Here is a 20,825-nt window from a genome sequence, read left to right on the forward strand (position 1 = left end):
ACACACACACACATACATACATGTATGTGTGTAAAAAATATAGATGCCATTCAGTTCCTGTCAGCCCCAGTGTCCATAAGTTTTCCTCCTCCTCAGGAAGGCTTCCCTCGAAGGCAGATATCTGCAAGCAGGAGCAGCCAGCTGCCTCGTGTGCAGTCACTCAGCCCTCAGTGCTTCACCTCCCTGGAGGTTAGCTGTGTTTTGAACCTCTCCCAGTTCAGTCATTCCTCTTGGAAACTGCCTCTGCCTTTGGGTTGCACCTGCAGAGTGCCAAAAGCATCCCAGGCTCATTCCTGCACTTTGGGATCACGGTCTTCTGCTTACAGCACCACCAGGCTAGGAAAAGCTGTGTTGTCTCACTGGGAACAGAAAGTTCACGAGTGCTCATCAGACCTTCTGATTCAAAGCCTTTCAAGCACAGGCATGGGATACTTCCCAGTTATTTTTGATGCTTTGTATATTCTTCTGCAGTGATTGTCTACTGGTCACAGATCTGTAGTCTGCTCAGTCACTCACAGCACACTGAGTGGTCATTGTTGACATCTGTTCCAGGGAGCAATGAGCAGATGTGAGAGAAGGAGGTGAAACACCTCCTGCTAGAGCTGGAACAGGTGGCCAGAACATGAGATATCTCTCTGTTGGCTGTACAGGGAGTGGAGCTTTGGCATCTTGAAGTCACAGATGGGCTGACTGCACCCACCTGAAGTTATGGCAGATACGAGGTTACAGCAGCTAGGAGGTTGGGACGGACAGGTAAGTTCACCCTAATTACCTGAACGCCTTTCTAGAGGATCAAAGTGTGGCCTCCAAATGCTTCTCTGTGAAAATCTGTGCTGCTTGCTCCCCAGCATTCATTTCTGCCTTTGGTGGGACTGACCTGAGACAGCAAGTGCAGGAAGGGTCAGATTGAATGATCAGGTACAAGGTCAGGGGGACAAAGGAGGGGAGTAGGGGAGACTCCCACAAGTCTCCTTCCAGTTCCCTGCTGGAAGGCAGAGGGTAACTGGCTGAGTTCAGGGCAAACACTGTCCTTATCTGAAGCAGCCAGCAGCAAGGGCTTCACCTGCAGAGCTGCTGTTCCCTCTCCCCATCTCTGTTTGCAGCTGCAGATGTTTCAGAGTGATTTTATACTGTTATTTCGGCATCTTTGATCCCCTTTATCTGAGTCCAGTAACACTTGATGGAGTGTCCCTGACCTCGGACAGGTTCATGTGAAACCTGTTTTGTTCTTATCTGCCCAAGACTAAGGAAGCATAGGCTAATATATGTGTTACCCTGTTGTTTTTCTGTGTGTGAAGAGGAACAAAAGTGGATTCAGATTCAAACATGAAGACCAAGTTGTTCAAAGTTCAGTGTAACCTCTGAAAAGAAGTGCCAAACTTTGGAAATTCAAATCTGGATGCATTCCAACTTCAGTTGGAACAGGAGGAGAGGAATAGATTTAACACAATTCGTTTGGTTCCATCATCTTTCACTGACTCATTCGGGGTGTTTTTTTCAGGAGATCCGTGTGATCATGCATGGATATTCATGTTTACCCACAGCGCCAGGAAAAAAGATCCTTTTGTGCCCAATTTCCAGTGTTGGTTCTAAGCTCTCTTACATGAGGACAGCTCTTACAGGAACTGGAAGCTGTCCTGATTTATTCCCTTGGGTGCCTCATCCCTTAAACGAAGCACCAAATTACATTGGAAGGTAGTTTAGCAGGTAGCAATGACAATTTGTTTGAACTTCTCACTGGTTCACTTTTCTGTATCACAAAAGATTTCAGGGAACGACTTGAACTCTCTCAAAGTGACTTCAAGATGTTTCCTCACTTTGCAGTGAAGGCTTTAAGCCAAGCCTACACACTCCAGGCACGCTGAACTAGAGTCCGGGACTGCGGTCGGGTGGTGTCAGTGCGAGGAAACAGAGATGCTCCTTTTGCAGCATGGAAGAGTCAGTGCTGTTTGCCCACTGCAATCCCTCATCCGGAGATGCTGCCAGGCGCAGGTCCCAGCTGGCTTCCCTCAGAGACCCGTGAGCCGAGCTGGAAGGGCAGGAGCGGGGCTGGAGCAGCAGCCGTGGAGGGGTCTGAAACGGGAGCCGAGGTGTGAGGGCAGGAACGGGGCTGGAGCAGCCCTGGCAGGGTCTGGCACGAGAGCCGAGGGCGCCTGTAGTAGGGAACGCGGGGAAGCTGGGCTGCGGGGACAGGGAGTGATGGGGAGCACCTTGCACCTGTCTCGGGAAAAACACAAGCGGGGAAATGTGGTCGCGGTGTGTGTGTAAGTCCGTGACCGTCCTGCCACCATTGCCAAGCAATAATGAGGGGGGAGACGGTGAAATCGAGCTTCTTGTCCGGGAGGGAGGCGCGAACGGCTCGGAGAGGGGTGGGGAGAGCCGGGGAGGGCGGGCGAGGTGCAGCCGGCTCTGAGTCAGCCCGGCCGCGCGATGTGCGCCGAGGGCAGTGCCCGGCGCGGCGCCGCCGGGAGCCCGCGTCCCTCCCGTCCCTCCCGTCCCTCCCGTCCCTTCCCCGCCGCCCCCGCGCCCCGAGTGCCCGCGGCCGCTGGACCCGCTCCCGCCGCGGCCGCTGGCAGGGCCGCTCCGCCCTCGCCCTCCTCCTTCTCCCACGCGGGGCAGGGGCAGCCCCGAGGGCGCCGGGGGGGGCCGCGCCGGCAGCCGGGCCCGGCTGCACCATGTGAGGCGGCGGGGCTGCCCCCCCGGCCCGAGCCGCGCTGTCCCGCACCATGAGGGACGGGCATGCGGGGCTGCACCCACGCCGCGCTCAGGTAGAGCCCGGGCGGCTCCTCCGCCTCCTGTCCTGCGTGCTCCTGCTGTGCGGCGCCGAGGTCGCGGCTCTCGCCGACTTCTCAGGTACGGGCGGGCACCGAGCAGCGGCTCCCGGCTCCGGGGGCTCCGGGGGGCTCCGGGGCCGGGCACGCCGCGGGCAGGGTCCGGCGGGGCTGTCAGACCCCGCAGTGCCCTGAGGGGACCGGCGCGTCCAGCGCGGCGCCGCGGGCTCCCGGCCGGAGCGCGCACGGAACCGCGGATTCCCGGAGCGCTCCGTGCTCCCTTTGCGGGCCCGGGTCCGGGCCTGCACCCCGGGCAGCGCGGGGCCGATGTGCCGGAGGGAGGCAGGAGGAGGAGAGGGTTAAGGGCTGCCGGAGGGGCCGGGTGGGCAGGGACACGGGGAGCGGAGCTGTCGCTGCGCGGTGGGAACGCTGGGCGTGGAGCGGCCAGGGCCTGACCAAAAGTGCGTGGAAGTCCCTGGAAAGGTTCCCACTTTCTCCTGGAGACTTGGAGTCGGGCCCTGAGGGAGCGAACAAGTGCTGCCCTCCTCTCTGCTGGGAGGGAAGCTCGGAGCATGAGAGGGGTGGATGAGGGGAGTCCCTTCCCGGGGAGAAGAGGCACCCGCTGCCGCCCAGGAATCACAGATCTCTGCGAAGGTGCTGCATCACCGCAGGAACTGGGAAAATACCCTTGTTTCCATCAAGATGAGGAAGCAGCCTCTATTCTTTGTAACTTTTCTTTGTAACTTTCACTCTTATAACTTTTCTGGTGCTCCCGGACATCCCACTGCTGTTATTAAGTCATTTAGAAGGGTTGTTTCTCTCCTCTCTGTGTGTCGCAGCGAGCGCAGCATATTCCTGGCAGCTGGAAGCTTAAGGAACTGCCTCTAGGGCAGAAAGCAAACCTTTCCCGTATTGAACAGAGCAGAACTCCCAAAAGCCAGTCGAGTGCACTGGAACAAAGTTAATATATAATTAATAGCCAATATGTGCTGTTATGCATTTTAATATAGTTTGTGTTGATACAGTTCAATATGCTTGTCATGGTTCTGCAGAAACTATTTCCTCAGCAAAATACAGAAAAATACAGTTTGTAATTTTTAAAATTATGTCCACCTCCACAAGCCTGACAATTTCTAAGCAAGCAGCCATGAAATATAAAGACCAGAATTACGTACTTGGATAAGCTACATTTCTCATATTAAATTCCTTTCACATATAAAAGGCTCTTAAATGCTTGCTGTCTCATTCTTTGGTGTTTTTTTTGGTTTTTTTTTTTTTTTTGTTTTTTTTTTTTTTTTGTTTGTTTTTTTTTTTTTTTTTTGCTTAACTGCTGGTTTGGGATGTTAGTTTTGGAATCACATGGTGGTTCTCCACAATAACATAAAACAAATGTTCACATTTTCCTTTTCAACTAGCTACTGAGTTAAAAATTATCCCTTTATGTAGGAAAGTTCCTCTCAAAAAAGTCTGTTCATTTTTAAAATTATGTTATTTAGATAGGGTTATCCAAGATTAAATTCAGAAGTACAGCTGTCTTCAGTATTCATTGTGCACTGAGTTTTCCAAATAGGTAGAATGACCAGAGATCAGTATTAACCATGACATGCAGACGTTTCAGTAAATAAAATGTAGAAAAGGAAAGCAGACTCCAGAATTCCTACCAGACTGGGAAGCTCCCAGGTCTGAACAAATTCTGCTCACATTTTAATTATAACATGGAGATCTAATCTAGAATGACAGAAAAGACCAAATGTTACTGTAACCTTTAAAAAACAGTATGCAGAGCATAGGGAGAAGTTTTTAGCTGCTCCAAAAGCTGGTGCTGTGTCCCAGGAGCTGGCAGAGGTGAGGGGACACCCTGCAGTGCCATCCTCAGGCCGTTTGATGCTGTTAAAGGAGTACAAGCTCCAGAACAGCAGCCTGCAGAGGAGTCTGTGGAGTTGCTGATTTCCCTTCTTTGCTCCCTTCCTCGGCAGGAGCAGCAACTGGATTTTTCTGGACTCTGCTACAAACCTGGCCCGTTCCAAGTGCCTTGCAGCTGAAAGTGCAATGAGGCCCCTACCCCCAGAGCCCAAACTCTTTTCCTCTCTCCTCCTCTGCTCACCATTCTGAGAGCTTCTAGAATTCCTTCCTGCCCTGCTGCCAGCCTCCAGCACCTGCCCGTGTAATTCCTGTTCCTCCCCTAATGCAGGTTTCAGTTGTGCCAGCAGTTCCACCCTGCCCAGAGCCCTTTGTCCATCACCAGCCCTCGCTGTTTGTCTGTAACAACCCAGGGATGCTCCTTCTGGGATCTGTGGGATGCTCTGGAAAGGGGAGCAGGGAACAGTGTATAGGGAAGGGTTATTACTAATATTTATAACTTTGTATTTGGGGTCTGTATTTTTTCTACTACTGACAGCTGCAAGGTCTTGCTCTCATCTGTCTAGCTTTTAACTATGAGAAAAAAAATCTGTCTATTTCGTTGGCTTTTTTGTTTGGTTGGTTAGGTTTTTTTAAGTGAGACATTTCTTCACTGGGCAATAACATTTTGTGGATTGGTATTTTCTAGGGGAGAAAAATGTTCTGAAATAAGACACCAGCAGCAGCTCAAAATTCAACTCTGTGAGAACAACTCAATTGTTTCTCTTAATGGAAATAAGAGTTTCTCTTATTTTGACACAATAGTTTCTCTTATGTTGACACAATAAAAATGTGCATAATCAATGTTTTTCTGGCAGCTTGAAGCAATAAACAAGAAATTTAGATGTTGGACTCGATGATCTTGCAGGTCTTTTCCAACCTTAATGATTCCACAAATCTATATTTATTAGTTCCATTAGTTACTGAAAGTGGAGAAGTGCTCTGAGGTCTGCAGTCCTCAGTGTGATTAATTTTTCAAAGTGGAATCCAGGTATTCATGCCCATATTTAAACTGAAAGAAGAGAGATTAAATCCACAGTTCTGTCCTTAGACCTTCATGAATATGACAGTGGTCCTACAAATACAGAATTTTCTTCCCCTCATGCCTGTTCTTCAAAGCACACCTTGTTAACTAAAATTCTTCTTTATTTTCTCCGTGATCACTGGTATCTTTCACAGTTTGGATCAGGTCCCATTGCAGGGGGCTGCTGTGAATTTTGCTGGTTCTCCAGTCTCTGAGCACCCTGGGCTCTCAGGACAGTACCAGAGGAGCCATTTTTCAGGACATCAGGGCTTCAGGACATCAGGACAGCCACTTTTCAGGACATCAGGACAGTCATTTCCTCACAGCTCCTCTGTGTTCAAGGGCTGGTTCCCAAAGCAGGCCAAACAAGAGTCCGCAAACCCAGCAGACTCTTCCCAGTGTTTCACACTGTGGGTGTCCCAGCCTCTGAGAGAGAGCTGGCTTGGCTGGGATGGTGGCACTCTGTGGGACCTTCCAAGAGCAGGGATCCCTGCTCCTCATCTTCCTCATCCCCTGCTCTCCATGCTGGAGTGGGAAAAGGCCCCAGCTCTCCATCCTACCCCCACCCCTTCCCTGTCTGTGGGACCTTCCTAGAGCAGGGATCCCTGCTCCTCATCTTCCTCATGCCCCTGCTCTCCATGCTGGAGTGGGAAAAGGCCCCAGCTCTCCATCCTATCCCCACTCCTCCTCCCACCTTTTCCCTGTCTGCTGACAAAGCAAACTGACCCCTTCTCCATCTGGGAACAAACTCCTTCTCTCTGGGAACACCGAGGAACATCCATTCACCCCTTTTTGTGCTCCTTCCTCCCTTTGCTGTTCTCCTGCTGCTCTGAGCTCGGGCTGGCCTCGCCTCCTTGGCTTGCTCTCCACTCAGTCTCCCTTTTCCTTACCTGAGTCCCAGCCAGGTTTTCTGGGCAGCTCTCAAGCAATGTGCCTGTAACTGAAGATCAAAAATGAAGTAATTGTGATTGCATAACTGGGGTGAGGAGTGACTTTCTGGACGTTAACAGAAAGCAGCCACTTCTCAGGGGTAGAACCTTTTAATCTCTGTCCACTGGTGTCAGGTTTTCTGTCTTTTCCTGCAAAACAGTTCAGACAGCACTGAGCTTCGCTTTAACTCCACAGACTTGGTCTCCTGACCCAACCACAGGAACAAGTGGATCTAATGAAAAAACAAACCAGTTCACCCAAGAAATGTAATCTGCTCCTGTGACTTCTCTGCATTAAAAGTTTCCATTAAGTTCTGTGGCATTCACCCATCCCAGATTCTCCCAGGTAAAAGGAAAGCAAACAAATGCTTTGTTTGTAGTAATGTGGCAGGATCAATCACTACCAACCACAACGATGCAGAGGTTTTTCTGTTGGCTTTGTGTTGGTCAGATGAAGTCCTGTACAAATTTTCTTGAGTCAGTTCTGTTGACTCACCGTGGCAATTGTAGCATGCCCTTCCAGCAGGATGTTTAAAGAAGTGCTGCAAGGAGTGATGCAACAATGCATCTTCTCAGCACTGCCTTGTCAAAGTCAAGTGTTCATTGCTTCATTAAAGAAAAGCATTTCATGTTAGAAATGTGTTTCATTTCAGGTATGTGTGAGTTAAACCTCAAAGTCTGGTTTAAAGTTTCCCTGAGTGAAGTGGGCTCTGGTCTGGGATTTGTTCTGTGGAATAAAGAGGTGTGTGTCAGAGCAGAGATTTTAGTTTAGATCATGGTGCTGAGACCCAAGGTTTTGTTTCAGGCTTTTTCCTGCAGTTCTTTTTGCCTTTCTGAGGAAGTGTAACTTATGAAAGCACATTTCAGGTGTGCTAATATTTTTTGTTAAGTCCACTGATGAATTAAGGGATGGTGTGATGCCCTTGCCCCTACAGATGTTGGGGAATTCAGACACGAGACACAGAACTCGAGTTCCTGAGCTCCGCTGCTCAGAGTCCAACACGTTTGAGTCTCTCAGATTCTCACAATTTGGGGCAGAACTCTCTCTGTTCCCCTGGCAGATTGCTGGCACCTGACACCCCATATGCTATTTTTATTCCAAATAAATAGCAGGGATTGGCTTCCCTATGCCTTCCTGTTCCATCTGCTGCTGAATCCTTCCCAGTGAGGCAGAGCTCCCAGTCTCACCTTTACTGGGGAAAGGCACTACAGACTGTTCCAGACAAATACTCAGCTCTTGTTGGACGTGTCCCCAGACAGACAGGGCACTGTCTGACCAGTCAACACTTAGCACAATTCTGTCATCTGCCAGCCATAATGTACAACTGAAACAGAAATATTTTGATATATTACCCAACACAGAGAAAATAGTGTCTTAAGGGAGCTGAGGAGCAGAAGGAGGCGTGGTCATGCCTTATTTGTTCAGCATTGGTGAGTCATTTCATCTGAATTTCTAGGCATTTTAAGAGTTTTGCTTCAAAGGTCTATTGTGTGCCTTCTGGCAACAAATTAAATACCAGTGAGGTTTGGCTCTTAATTTAGAATTAATTTTAAAACATCGCTCACTATATAAGACCTAATTGAAAGCCTATGGTCACTGGAACAATTCCCAAGGATTTCACTGGGCTTTGGATGAGGGTCTCAAAGCCACAAATATCTGTTTGTTTTTCTTCATTGTATTTAATCTTGGATGGGAAGATAAGAATTATTCTTTCAGAATAGTTTTGTAGTTTTTAAACTTCATTTCTTTGGGCTAGAACTGAGTAGAAGACAAAGAAATGTTGGTGTAAAGAAAATCATCAAGTGCTGAGAGTGAAGTGGGGAGTGTATTTTTGCTTTTCTAGCTTGGACTTGCTGTACTATAAACCATCATAGCACTGCAGATCTGTGAGCTGCCAGATTTCTGATTTTTTCTGATCTTTTCAGATTTTCCGATTTTTTCTGAATATCAAATATAAATGGGGATACAAAAAAATGCACAGCTTGAGTCAAAGTTGTGTTTCCAAGACAAAACCTGTGTTTTGTTTTCTGAGGCGGCAATGAACAGCCCCCTGGCTCTCCTGGGGAACATGAAGGTCCACGATCATACATCTGAGTTTTCAGACAAACATTTTCCTCCAGCCCCTGAGGTTCTCCTGCTTGCAGGCTTTGGGAATATTCAAAGTTTTTTGTCTTTGGGCATAAAGAGTCTCTCATTCTGTCTCAGAAACAGTTGCTGCCCACAGAGCCTTTCTCTTGTTACTTCTTGTTAATGGCACTGGAAGAGGCTACTCTGTGTCCAGATCAAAGGAGGATTTTGGCAAGGGCAGAAAATAGCTTTAAAGTCTTCCCTAACCCATGGCTCTTGTCAGCTGCTTTAGATGGGATGGAGAAAATCTTCCTTTTCTACTGCACTAGTTCCATGTTGGGTCCAAGACACGTGTTTGCCCTTCTGGCTTCATGGAGTAGCTGAGAGAAATATAACTGGATGTTGGGTGGAGTTTACTGCAGACCCAAGGGTTTGGGGATCAGGAACAGCTTGCCTCTTCTTCCTGACACAAGAGGGAAATAAAACCAGAAAGCAAGTGAGAAAGCACAAGTGCATAGGGATCTCTCCAGTTTAAGTCCAGGTTCATGAGGTGAGTAAGTGCAGGGTTGGTGTGTAAGTGCAGGTTCATGGGCTTCCCCGCTCTGCAGAATTGTAACTCACAGAACTGCAAGGCTGAGCTGAGTCATGCAGAGGCAGAGGCTCGGTGGTTCCTGGAGAAACTGGGACCAAAAGTTACAGGTCTGTTGTTTACTCATGATGGTTTGGCTTTGTTTTTCCAGGAAGAGCTCACAGTTGGCTTCTTGTGTGCTGCTGCTCTCTGAATAAACCCTGTTTAAACTGGAGTGTGGATGAGGCTTTGCACTGAATTATCTGATGGCTACCTGGCCCTTTCTCTGGCCAAAGCAGAATCAAGCTCTTGCTTCATTTGACCCTCAGATTTAACACACAGTGGGAATTAGATTCAGTAATTCAGGTTACGATTCATGTTATGATCCACAAGGGGGAAAAGGAAGAGAATCTCCATAGGAAAGCATTCATGTGGATAGAACAGTTCATGGAAAATGTGACTGGTATCTTGACCACTGCTTTGATTACCCAAAGGCATCCTCACCACTAACTTCAGCATTTTCTTCTTGCAGACTTCATCTGTCAGTCAGGCCAGTGGGAACAAATGCTCCCCTGGCATCAGGCTGCTGGCTCTCCAGGATAACCATCCTGCCACTCCTGCTGCCAGTCCTCTTGCAGCATTCGGCATTGAGACTGAATTGAAAGGGGCAGCTCAGGCTTCAATTGCCATGAAACTTGTAGGAGCTTTGTTTCTTTGAGCCCTGCACCCCTCAGTTTGAAACTGGCCATTAAGCTTAAAAAGTGTTGAGCTGAGTAAAGGAATGGCAGATGGACAGAGGTCAGGATCTCATAAGATTCCTCTCCTTAGAAATGGGCACCTGAAAAGTCTCAAGGACCAGTTCTAAGAAAAGCAGCAACTTGAGTGCTCTGAAGCCAAAGTAGGCATTTGGAAATGGAATGGGGTTTGTGGTCACTGTCTTATTAGTGAAACTAGATTATGCCTAGTTTTTCCAGGGAAACATCTATCACTGCTTTAAAAAAAGATCTAGATAATACAAAAAACCAGAGTGATTATATGGAAAACATTTTCCTTGCACAGGAAAACAACTTTTCATGCTATCTCTGCAATACAAGTGAAAGTTGGTAGGGTTTGAAGTTGGTAGGGTGGTAGCAAAGAGAGCAAGGGTTGAATAAAACGATGAAGCAAGAAACATAGTGTCATGACTTTTAGAAACATTGCAGCCAATTTGCAGACAGCAGGTGACAGGAATGCCCTGAGAGCCCTGTGCACAGAGAGCTCTGGCACAGCAGGACCTGTGGCACAGGCAGGTGACAGGAATGCCCTGAGAGCCCTGTGCACAGAGAGCCCTGGCACAGCAGGACCTGTGGCAGAGCTGCCCCAAGAGCAGCAGAGGGTGTGGCAGTGGGATTCGGGCTGAAACTCAGGAGTTCATTTCTCCTCAGTGCTTCCTTCACAAGCCAACAGAGAAAACACTGCTGGAGAATTGCTGCAGCACCAAACACCAGTCAATATCAGAGCCGTGCTTCCAATGGTGTTTGTAGTAGAGGTTATCAACTATTCTGCTATCACTGCATGAAATATCTTCCTTCAGATTCACCCAGCTGCCTTGTGTATTTTTAATGAGAGTTGGCACAGTTCTTCACAGAGAGCTGTGGGAGCTGATGGAGATTTACCGGATGGATTATCCTTCTGGGACTCCCACAACAATACGTGTGCTATTTCTATCCAATTTGCTCTAAAATAGATGGGTATGTCTTTAAAATGAGCTGGCAAATTTCTGTGCTAATGAAACTAAATTGAACAATACACAGGAACTGTGTTACTAAATCTGTGTGTGAAGGCCCAGTTCTGAGAACCTCCACAGCCTGTGGACTGCTCAGCCTCAGCCTCTAAAAATACTGCACTGCAAAGCTGCTGTCCTACCCAAAAGACATCACCTGAGCCAAGGCTGAGATTGCTTTTAGTGTGGCTGGGCACTGGGCTCACAGCCTGGAATGCTCTTCTCCCTGATCCCTGCATCTGGGGAACTCAAACACACAGAGAACTTTCAAAATTCCCAGATTCTCAGTGCTTTTCAGCAGAAAAAAAAAATTTGGATTTCCATACCTTCAGGTCCACTGCTACTCTTATTGTTGCTATTCAAAGTGATTCTGCCAGCTATAACCCCTTAAGAATTCTTTCTCATATAAAGAAATATCTATCTATTCTCCTATGCCAGTTTTGGGGTTTTTTTGTCAGTCATTTTAAAAATCATTTATCAGTTGTCCTTTTCAGTGAAAAGTGATCAGTAGGGCTTTGTCCAGCTGCTCAGCCTCAGTGTTTTGTGTGGTTCTCTGGTGCTATGTTTTTTTAGTTGAAGTTCTTTGTCAAGCCAGTGGATGCTGTGACTAATTTGGCTAATTCTGGAAGAAAGGATTACGCCTGGATTCTGTGCTGGTGTTTGAGTCTCAGTAAAAGATTACAATGAGTGAGTGGTCTGGGTTAGACAGACAGTTGGGTGTGATGATACCTTCTGGCCTCCCAATAATGGGATCTTTTTGTGCCTGTGTGCTTTGGGCTTAACTTCTGAGCCAGCCTCTAATGTCTCGTGCATGATTCCAGATGCAGGGCACTCCATGCATTGCCATGAGTGTGTGTCCTGGATAAATGGGAAAGTGCCTGGTGGGGCTTTCACACAGGATGTAGAGATGTTACTGGGACACTGCAGTAGTGCCAGGCTTCCTAATTTAGACAATTCTCATGGCAGTTACCTTTTTTGGTAGAGTTTCATATTGTTTTAAAGAGTGACATCTATTATTTCTGGAAAAAGAGGAACTTTAAACCCCTCCTCATTACAGAATGATACTTGAAAAAGTAACTGGTGCAGCTGAACACCATCTCCCCCTCCACTACCTAACCCAGAAAACAAGGAAATAAAAAACAATATTAGGTTTAAAACATTAAGTAACCTGAGGTTTTTTATAGGGTCTGGTTATGATTCTCTTTGCTCAGGGTAAGACACCCCAAAACTCACAAGTGTTCTGATTGCCCAGCCCAAGTGAACACAGAGCCACAGCCTCACTGCATGCATGCTGGCTGTGCTCCAGCCCTCCCTCTGCCCTGCTCTTGGGGAAAGGGAATCTCCCTGGCCATCCAGGAGCTGGGGAAGGCTTCTCTGGCCTGCAGGGGACCAGGACTGCAGGGCTGCTGTAGTCCAGCTCCCATATTTAGCCAGTAAAAGAAAGTTTTCCCCAAATTCCCAGCTAACTGATACTGATGGAGTAAACACAGTAGGAGAGAACAGGGAGCTGCCCCAGGAGGAGGAGTTCAGCCCTCCCAATGCCCTCACTCTGATCACCATGCCTGTTACTACTGGTATCAGAGATCACACCCGATTGACCCCCAGCTTTACTTTGTTGTTTGGCTGAATTTGCTCCTTGTGGGAAAATCTGTTTCTGAGCAGAAGTCAGTAACAATATGGAGATGCACATGGTCTCAGGAGGGTGAAGCTTCTGCCAGGGGACTGCAGCCCACACTGCCCAGGGAAGGAGGAGAAGCAGCAGCTGCTGAGGAAACTGATGGGTGCAGGGCAGGCAGTGCCCACCATGAGGAGAGGGGACAGGAAAGAGCCTGGGGTTTTTCAGAGAAGGGTGGGAGGAAATTGTGACTTTGGGGTGGGAGTTCTCCCTCAGCACAGGCTGTAAGCTGCCAGGGACTGACTGCTCCACGCGTGTCTGTGTGTGCAATAATGAAAAATGCAGCTTTACCTGGGCTGCCTTGTGAGATGAGCAACTCAGATACTGTGTCACCACTCCTCTTATCAGAGAACACTAGGTTTCAGCAATTTCCATTACTATTTTTATCCCTCATTGTGTGCAAATACACAAGGATTTTAGTGACAGCAGAGTCATGTTTAAGCTGCTTGGAAGGCTGGAGAGCAAGGTATCTTATTTTCACCAGTCCATCTAATGTCATTTTTACAAGTGAACCATATTGCTCCTACAGAATCAGATCAAGTTTTTTGTAAAGACATTTTCTTAGAGGATTGAATGGTTGCAATTGTTGGAGAAAGGTGCTTAGGTGCTGGATTAGGAATTTGCAGGATCAAAGTAGCAGTTAAGATGCCAGGGAACTCATCCAAATCACAGCATAGCTGATATTCTTTAGGGAATACTGGACTGTTTTGTATCCAGCACTCTTGGCCCCACGTAACTCAAAACCTGAAGAACTGAAATGATTGAACCTATTGGGTGGTACCTGTGAGGGTGTGGGGTGCCCACAGTCCATGCAGGGCTGCATGCCCTGCCCCTGTGGCCCCTTGTGGCACGGGGGTGATGCCAGAGCAGTGCCACAGGAGCCCCTCTGCAGCCCTGGCCACAGTGGAGTCACCCGGGTGCACCTGGGCACCCGGCCCATTTCCCTGGCATCTCTCGGGAGCAGCCTGACAGAGGAGGGGCTCTGGCAAGGAACTCCAGCTATTTGTGATCTCAGTTACACAGAAAATGAAGGGGATGGGTCTGCTTGTGAACTTGGTTATTGTTTTTAACCCATGAGAAGCTGTGGGGATTGCTGCCAGACCGGTCTCCTTGAGCTCCAGAGTGCAAATGCAGAGCATGACATTCGTCCTGTCCCAGCTCCAGGGCCCAGCCTGAGGTCAGTGAGGGGAACTCAGCTACAGCTCTGCTGCTCTGGAGGTGCATCTGCCTGGCTCCTGTCCTGCCTGGGCTCTAGACAGGCAACAGGAAAGGTAACAGTGGAGCAGGTTCCTCCAGACTCAATAGCTGACAGGGAAGCTGGTTTTCCTTATCCAGATGCACAGCTGGGGCTGGAAAAGATGCCAGGGAACTGACACGTCTGACCCATCCCTGGAAGTGTTCAAGGCCAGGCTGGATGGAGCTCTGAGCAATCTGTTCTAGTGGAAGGGAGCAGGGGGTTGGAATTAGGAGATCTTTAAGGAACTTTCCAACCCAAGCCATTCTATGATTACATTATTTTCCTATCTTTTCCTGGGAATACTAAAGTTTCTATTTAAAAACTTTTCTGAAAATTGCTTGTCTTTGGGGAAAATTTATGAAGGGCAGAAGTGTGAAAATTAAATGGCATATTTTACTTAAAGGGCAAATTTTAATTAAATAAAAGGAATCACCTTTTTTTCAATATTTTCTTTAAGAAAACTAATTTTTGTTTTAACAGTACAAAAAATCTCCTGATTCGGCCACAACAAGAAATGTTCCCGCAAGAAAATGTGAGGGGGTTTTTTCCTCCATTTTATATATATATATATATATATATAAGAGTGTGTGAAACACAGCTGCCCACGAGCCCAAAAGTGCAGCACATCCTTTTAACAAGATGTATAAGGAATAATACCTTAGGTAGCTGGAATGCAAGAGCCTGGCCCAGAAAACCCAGCAATGCCCTTCTGGCTGCTGCAGACACACCCTGGGACCGTGAGCAGCCAGGGCTGAGCCCTGGATTGTCCCTACAACACATCCTGCTCCAGTGCTGCAGTGCTGGGAGGGCTCCCATGCCCTACCCCAGCCCTCGTGTTCCCAGCCCGAGTGCAGGGAGCACGTCAGGGTGACCCATTCAGAGAGCTGGGTGGCTGCAGGCCAGACCTGTAACCTTGACTGCAGTGCCCTTTCCGGAGGCTGGCTGTGGTTTTGTGATTATCTAAGGCGCTTGTAATTTCCTGTGCTGGTGGTAACGGGCTGAATGTTTTCCATGTTTTCCAGGTTACCTCACGAAGCTGCTGCAGAACCACACGGCCCAGGCCTGCGACGGGCAGCACCTGAGCCTGCAGTGCCCTCGGCACTCCACCATCAGCGTGCAGTCAGCGTTCTATGGGCAGGACCCCCGCGTGTGCAGGGCTGGGCAGCCTGGATCCAGCATGGCAGAGCCCAGGGACTGCGTGGCACCCACCTCTCTGCAGGTACCGCGTGTTGTAAACGTTCTCAAGGCACACAATGGTTTCCCTGATGTTTCTGTGCAAGTGTTCTCAACCTGGAACGAGACAGCTCTGTAGCTATGACACCACCCAAAGTGTTACAGCTGGAAGGGTTTGTCTGGACAGGAGGGGATTACCATGGGATTGTGAGAGCTTTGGAGATTGCCTTCCATTGTGATGAACCTGGCTTTGGAAACCCCATTCCTAAAGTTCCCTAAAACAGTCTGCTCCTTTCCATTCAAGGGCTGCCCATGACTGAGCTGACCAGTCCTAATCCACCACACAGGCCCTCCTTGGCCCCAGGGGAGGATACAAGCCCTGGACAGAGCAGAGTTACAAATCCAGCTAATAAGATAAGATGACATGCTGGGTGGCATTTGGCTTGCTGCATGCCTGTCTTCCCTCACTGCAAAGGCACAGCAACAGCTAAATAGCAAATCCAAAGAACTTCTGCAGGTACCTGCATTTCTGTGTCTGCCTGATTTGTATCAGCAACATCCTGTGGCTTGTTTGCTGGGCCTGCTTCAGTATAACCTAAAATGATTTATACTTCATCAATTATTACTTTCTGCTGCAGAGACTTTTGTAACAAGGTCTGACTTACCCTGCTGTCAAAGGCTTGCTCCATCTTAGTGAAAAATACCCAGTGTTGTTCCAAATTCAGTAAATCCTTGCAAAAATGAGTAGTCGGTGGAATTGAACATGTTCTGTTTGTTAAACTTGTACATGCTTTACAGAAGTTTTGATGGAGTTTGCAGCTCCGTTTCTGTCTGTAGGCCACACGTTCCTTCTTGACATCAGGAATGTCTGTTCCCACCACCACTGAGCTGAAGGGCATTATGAAGAGGTTTGGCAGTAAAATCCTCTCTGTAGAAACAGTGTTAGGGCAGTTTTATAAGTGTGGCTCACCCATGATGTACTGCAATTTTTGAGGACATTCCAGACATGACCTGTAGGCCATGTGAAAGTACATCTCTCCACCAAAAACAGCAGGCCAGATGCATCCTTAATGTTATATTGCTGGCTGCAGTAAAGTGGCACCAGCTATTATTTTGGGCTTGTGAGGTCTCCATGGACAGCTTTTCCCCTGGAATATAATAAACACAGCATGGGGTAACTGTTCTATAAACTACCGTCATCATTTGGGCACTGGGGCTGATCAGAGGCAGGAAAGCATTTTGGCAAGGCCATGAATTTGTGTCAGATACAAATGCTCTGCATCTCAGGGGGTTCCAGTTCTGTTACATCTTGTAAAGTGATTTCTTAGAAAAGAGCAGCAGTGACCTCATGCCTCCCTCCCTTCCCTTTGGAATCTGCAGTGTGCACAGCAGCTGACAGTGCCCTGTAGCTGGAGGAAGCACCACAGGCACTTTGTATGCCAGAGGGCTCATGCAAAGCTGGTCTGGCTGCAGACTGTGACTACCCCGTGCTATTTTGGTATCACTGTTTGCTTTTGTGGCTCTGCACAGCATCATGACAGGGCTGCTCACATTAGGCAGCAGAAAACACAAACAGATGCACAGGAGATGATTCAGCTCAGGTGCAAACAGAAGGTGACTCAGCAGGGGACAGCTATCTCTGTTTACTGAAGATGTAACTCTGTTTCACTGCTCCCTTCCAGGACTCTCCCAATCAACAAGGAGTTATTTTTTCTACTTGCAACTCTGTAAAAGGAAAATTGACTGACGGAATTAAGTCTGCTGTGCTTTCCTTCCCTTTTAAACTCTTCAGAGTGCATTTAATGCTGAAAAAGTGTTGGATGCATGTCCCCTCTCCCTGCCAATGGGAGCTGCAGGGTCACTGCAATGTGCTGCCAATGTGTGTCAGTGCTGCTTGGAGGGAAGGTTTCCAGTGATGACACAGAGACCCAGCCACTGCCAGCTCTCTCAGCCTGGAAACAGGAATGCAGCTTGTGCCACCACAGTGGGAAATCTGTCATTTGGTCTCTTGGTATCACTGAGACCTCTTCTGATGAGAAGCAAAAATTTCCATAGATTTTGAGTGACTACCTCAAACTATCAGAATGGGTTATTACAGTTACTCCTGCCAAGAGTGGGGTGACCTGGAGATAACAAACACCCTCCTTTGTCACAGCCTGCTGAGATTTTAAACACCATGAATCCTGTGTACAACCACACAGACTATCCAGAAAGAGTGTAAGAAAAGCCCTCCATTAACTGAGTTTTGGAGGCAAATAAGAATTCCTAAATATACTACTGCATTTAACCTGCAGGGTGTTTTTAGGTGTTTGGCTTGTGACTGTGATAAAAGCTGGACAGACTGGCCCTGGCAATGGTTTCATGTTTTCTGCAGCTGCAGTTCCAAGAGCACAGCTGGAGTGGGAGCACCAGTGTGAGCAGTGCAGGCACTCAGTCCTTTTGCCACACAACACTTTGTGTATGACACTGCTGACCTGCTGTGCTCTGGCTCTGCTGCCACTCCCAGGGAGGCTGCACTGTCAGGACCAGGATCTATTGCTGGGCCAGTGAATTTGGAGTAGATATGGCCTTGAAACAGCATTGAAAACACCCCACAAAACCAGACATGGAGGCTGAGGATAGACTTGCACATCTGTGCTGCCCAATCACACCAATTCTGGAATTTGCTGGTGCCAAGTCAAGTGAATACCTGATAATGTGTGAAACTGCAAGCCAGAAGGAAGTGTCCCTTAAGCAGGAGGCTCTACACACGGCTTACAGCTTGAGTGGCACCTGTCACTAGTCAGACTCTTCCAAGTGAAGGGTATTTACAGAGCATGTTCAGGCCCATGTAAGCAGAGCAAGAAGTGGTTAAGAAGACACCTTTTTTGTTGCTTTCCCTGGACACTGCACTCCCATAAATGTGGCCAGGAGTGTACCAGTGCCTCGGGTATGACAGCTGGGGCCGTGTGTCTCCCTGTGCTCTGGCTCTGCACCATCGAGGCTGTGGTGGCACTCAGGGCACCTTGGCAGCCTCCCCAGGGGCAGAGGCCAAAGTGACAAACACCAAGTTGGTGGCATCCTCATGTGCTGTGAGCGTGGCTGTGATGAATGGTTCCCATAAACTTCCCATGACTCCAAACCCAGCACAGCTGTGGCCTGGATCCAATGATGCAGATGTTTCTTGCATGTTTATAGCCTAAAAGCTGTGATTTCTCTCCTGTGTAGAACAAAGTACAACTAAGTGTTTTCATTGCTGTACAGCTTCATATCTTGTTGTCAAGATTATCCTTTTTGCCCATTGTTCTAGAAAGTACTGGATGAATGCCAAAACCTGAGATCCTGCCAGCTCCTTGTCAATAGTCGGGTTTTTGGGCCTGATCTGTGTCCAGGGACCACTAAATTCCTCCTTGTCTCCTTTAAATGCAAACCTAGTAAGTAATCTTTATCAGGCAAATGTGTTTTTCTGCGTGTTTTGTTGCTTGTTTGGGTTAAAATGCCTCTGCACAAGGCTTTGCATAAATCCATGTGAGGTTTTGGGGCTCTTGGATTGATAACAAATTGTTCTTTTCTACTTTAGCTTAGCTCTCCATTGTGTTTGCAGCTTCAGGGTGCTTTAATGAGCAGTGTACTTTGGCAAGGGCAGATGTCAGACATCAGACTAGAAATGAAAAATGTTACGGAAATTATTTTCAGTGACATAGCAGTGATAATGTAATACCAGAAAGAGCTGAGCAGCAAAACCACGTGCTTGGGCTAAGGATCCAAATGAAGAAGGTATCCTAGGGAGGAATATGCAAAAAACACTTAAGGAGCAGGACCCAAAGCTTTCAAAGATTGAAAAATACCTCCTGTGTATGGAATAATGGCCAGAAGATACATGTGCTGACTTGGGCAGAGGCCTTTACTGTAGAATCAGCTGTGCTCTGTGCAGGTATTCCATGCTGAATGTGAAGGGACAAATCCCGCCTCAAAGGGAATCCACTTGGTAAACACGAGAAAGGGGAAGGACGATTAAGATAATCCTGATGAGGTTTCCTCTCCTGGTGGTTTGTAATCGTTCTCATTGTGGCTATGGTACGTGAGAACGAGCTCCAGTAGCCCGGGGGCTCAGCTCTTCCCAGTGAATTCCCGCTGTGGCTGCAGTGGGTCCCAAAGAAAACAGCTGGGTGATGATTTATGGGCGGGTTCACCAGCCGACACAGAAACACCGACCTCAGAGAAGCACGAAGGGGTTTCTTTGATCAGGGCACTAAGATAGACATCAGGGGTAGGACAGGAGCAGGGGGCAAGCAAACTGAAGGGCCAGCTCACCATGGGAAGTGGAAGCCAGAGCAGAGAGATGGAGTGGAGCAGGCAGATGTTACCTTTGGTAAAGCACTAACTCAGGAACTCCCAATCAATTAGGGGGAATCATTAGGGGGAAAAATGCATGGAATTTAAAATTTTCATTATCTGTTTTATTATATCAATAGTTTAATTATTTTTGTATATTGCAATTACCAATTGTAGATTAATAGTCCATTATTAATAGCAGATGGATTTGAATATCATAGCAGTGTCTGTGTCATTAGAAATCTTTTTTTGCTAATCAAAAGTGAATTGGGACCCTGTTCATTACTTTCAGAAGCTGCTCAATATTTTTTCCCATGGGAGATGAGCTTCTTTGAGTATATAGTATTTTCTGTGATCTGAATTTTTAAAAAGCTGATCAAAAATGTATTCAACAGTAGCTGCTGCCTTCAGAATTGAGGACTAGTCCAATTCCAGTGCAAATGACATGATTTCTAGTGACAGGAAATTGATATTTGTGGGTAAGGTACCAATATTGTTAGTCTTGGCAGTGGAAAACACCCTTGCTCAGGAAATCCCTGCAGGATAACTTCAGGTATATTTTGCAGTCTCCTTGCCTTCAAGTGGGTACTGAAGCAGTTGTCTAAATCACTTGGGTTTTCAGCTATTTAGAATTATTGCTGCCATGTCTTTGCAGAGGTTTATGTTGAGCTCTCCTTGCCTGGTACCACTTGGGGTTATATGAAATTCCACAGCCTCTCCAGCAGAGCCAGGCAAACCCAGAGAGCAGCTGCAGGCTCTCAGTCAGTCCTTGGGCACAGACCCCAGGTTCTGGCCTGTTTATGTGTGCACAGGATGGCATGTGCTTCTGCAGAACTCACAACCTGCAGGAGCTCAAGTATTTTTCAAAATGTTTCCAAAAATGTTTTCAAAATATTTTTCAAAATCACTTTTTACACTTAAGCTCGTGGCTGTTGATGAGCTCGAATGGAAAAACTGGACTTTTACCAGGACCATGAACCCATTGTTTTATCTGTTCTGTTCTGGATGAAACAACAGAGTTTTCATTCATGAGTACAGAGGAGGTTTTTCTCTCCAGCTCCCAAAGAACCAGCATCCACCCTTCACTCACTAACAATGAGGTTTCCCTTTTCTTCTGCTCAGCTCAGGAATCTCCTTTTCCTGTTTTCACATTTTTGAGGACAGAAAAACTGGAAGAGAATAAACTCTTCTCCCTGACCTTATCTGCAGTAGAAAGGGCTGGCACCACAGCTCAACCAGAAGGATTTAAGAAGGTGGAGTGCCACCAGCAGAGTGGCTGCTCAGGCCAGGAAGAGCCCTGGTGGCCAGGTGGCAGGTTTAAAGGAGGGATAAGCCATAAGGGTGAGCTCAGTGCCTCCCCACCTCTGCTGAGGGTGCTGCCAGGGTGCCTGTGCCAGCTGAGCAA

The 20,825-nt window shown here is 47.7% G+C and overlaps 1 protein-coding gene across 1 annotated transcript in view; it reads left to right on the forward strand.

The window, feature by feature from the left end:
- The first annotated feature begins 2,726 nt into the window (after window positions 1-2,726).
- EVA1C (eva-1 homolog C) overlaps window positions 2,727-20,825 on the forward strand; it is a 31,790-nt gene continuing 13,691 nt past the window's right edge. The window contains exons 1-3 of the mRNA XM_063150281.1: window positions 2,727-2,853; window positions 14,956-15,152; window positions 18,396-18,519. Coding sequence (XP_063006351.1) covers window positions 2,727-2,853; window positions 14,956-15,152; window positions 18,396-18,519 — 448 coding nt within the window. The remainder of the gene's footprint in view (window positions 2,854-14,955; window positions 15,153-18,395; window positions 18,520-20,825) is intronic.

The sequence above is a fragment of the Melospiza melodia genome, chromosome 2 (genome assembly GCF_035770615.1).
Source record: "Melospiza melodia melodia isolate bMelMel2 chromosome 2, bMelMel2.pri, whole genome shotgun sequence".
Classification (NCBI taxonomy): Eukaryota; Metazoa; Chordata; class Aves; order Passeriformes; family Passerellidae; genus Melospiza; species Melospiza melodia.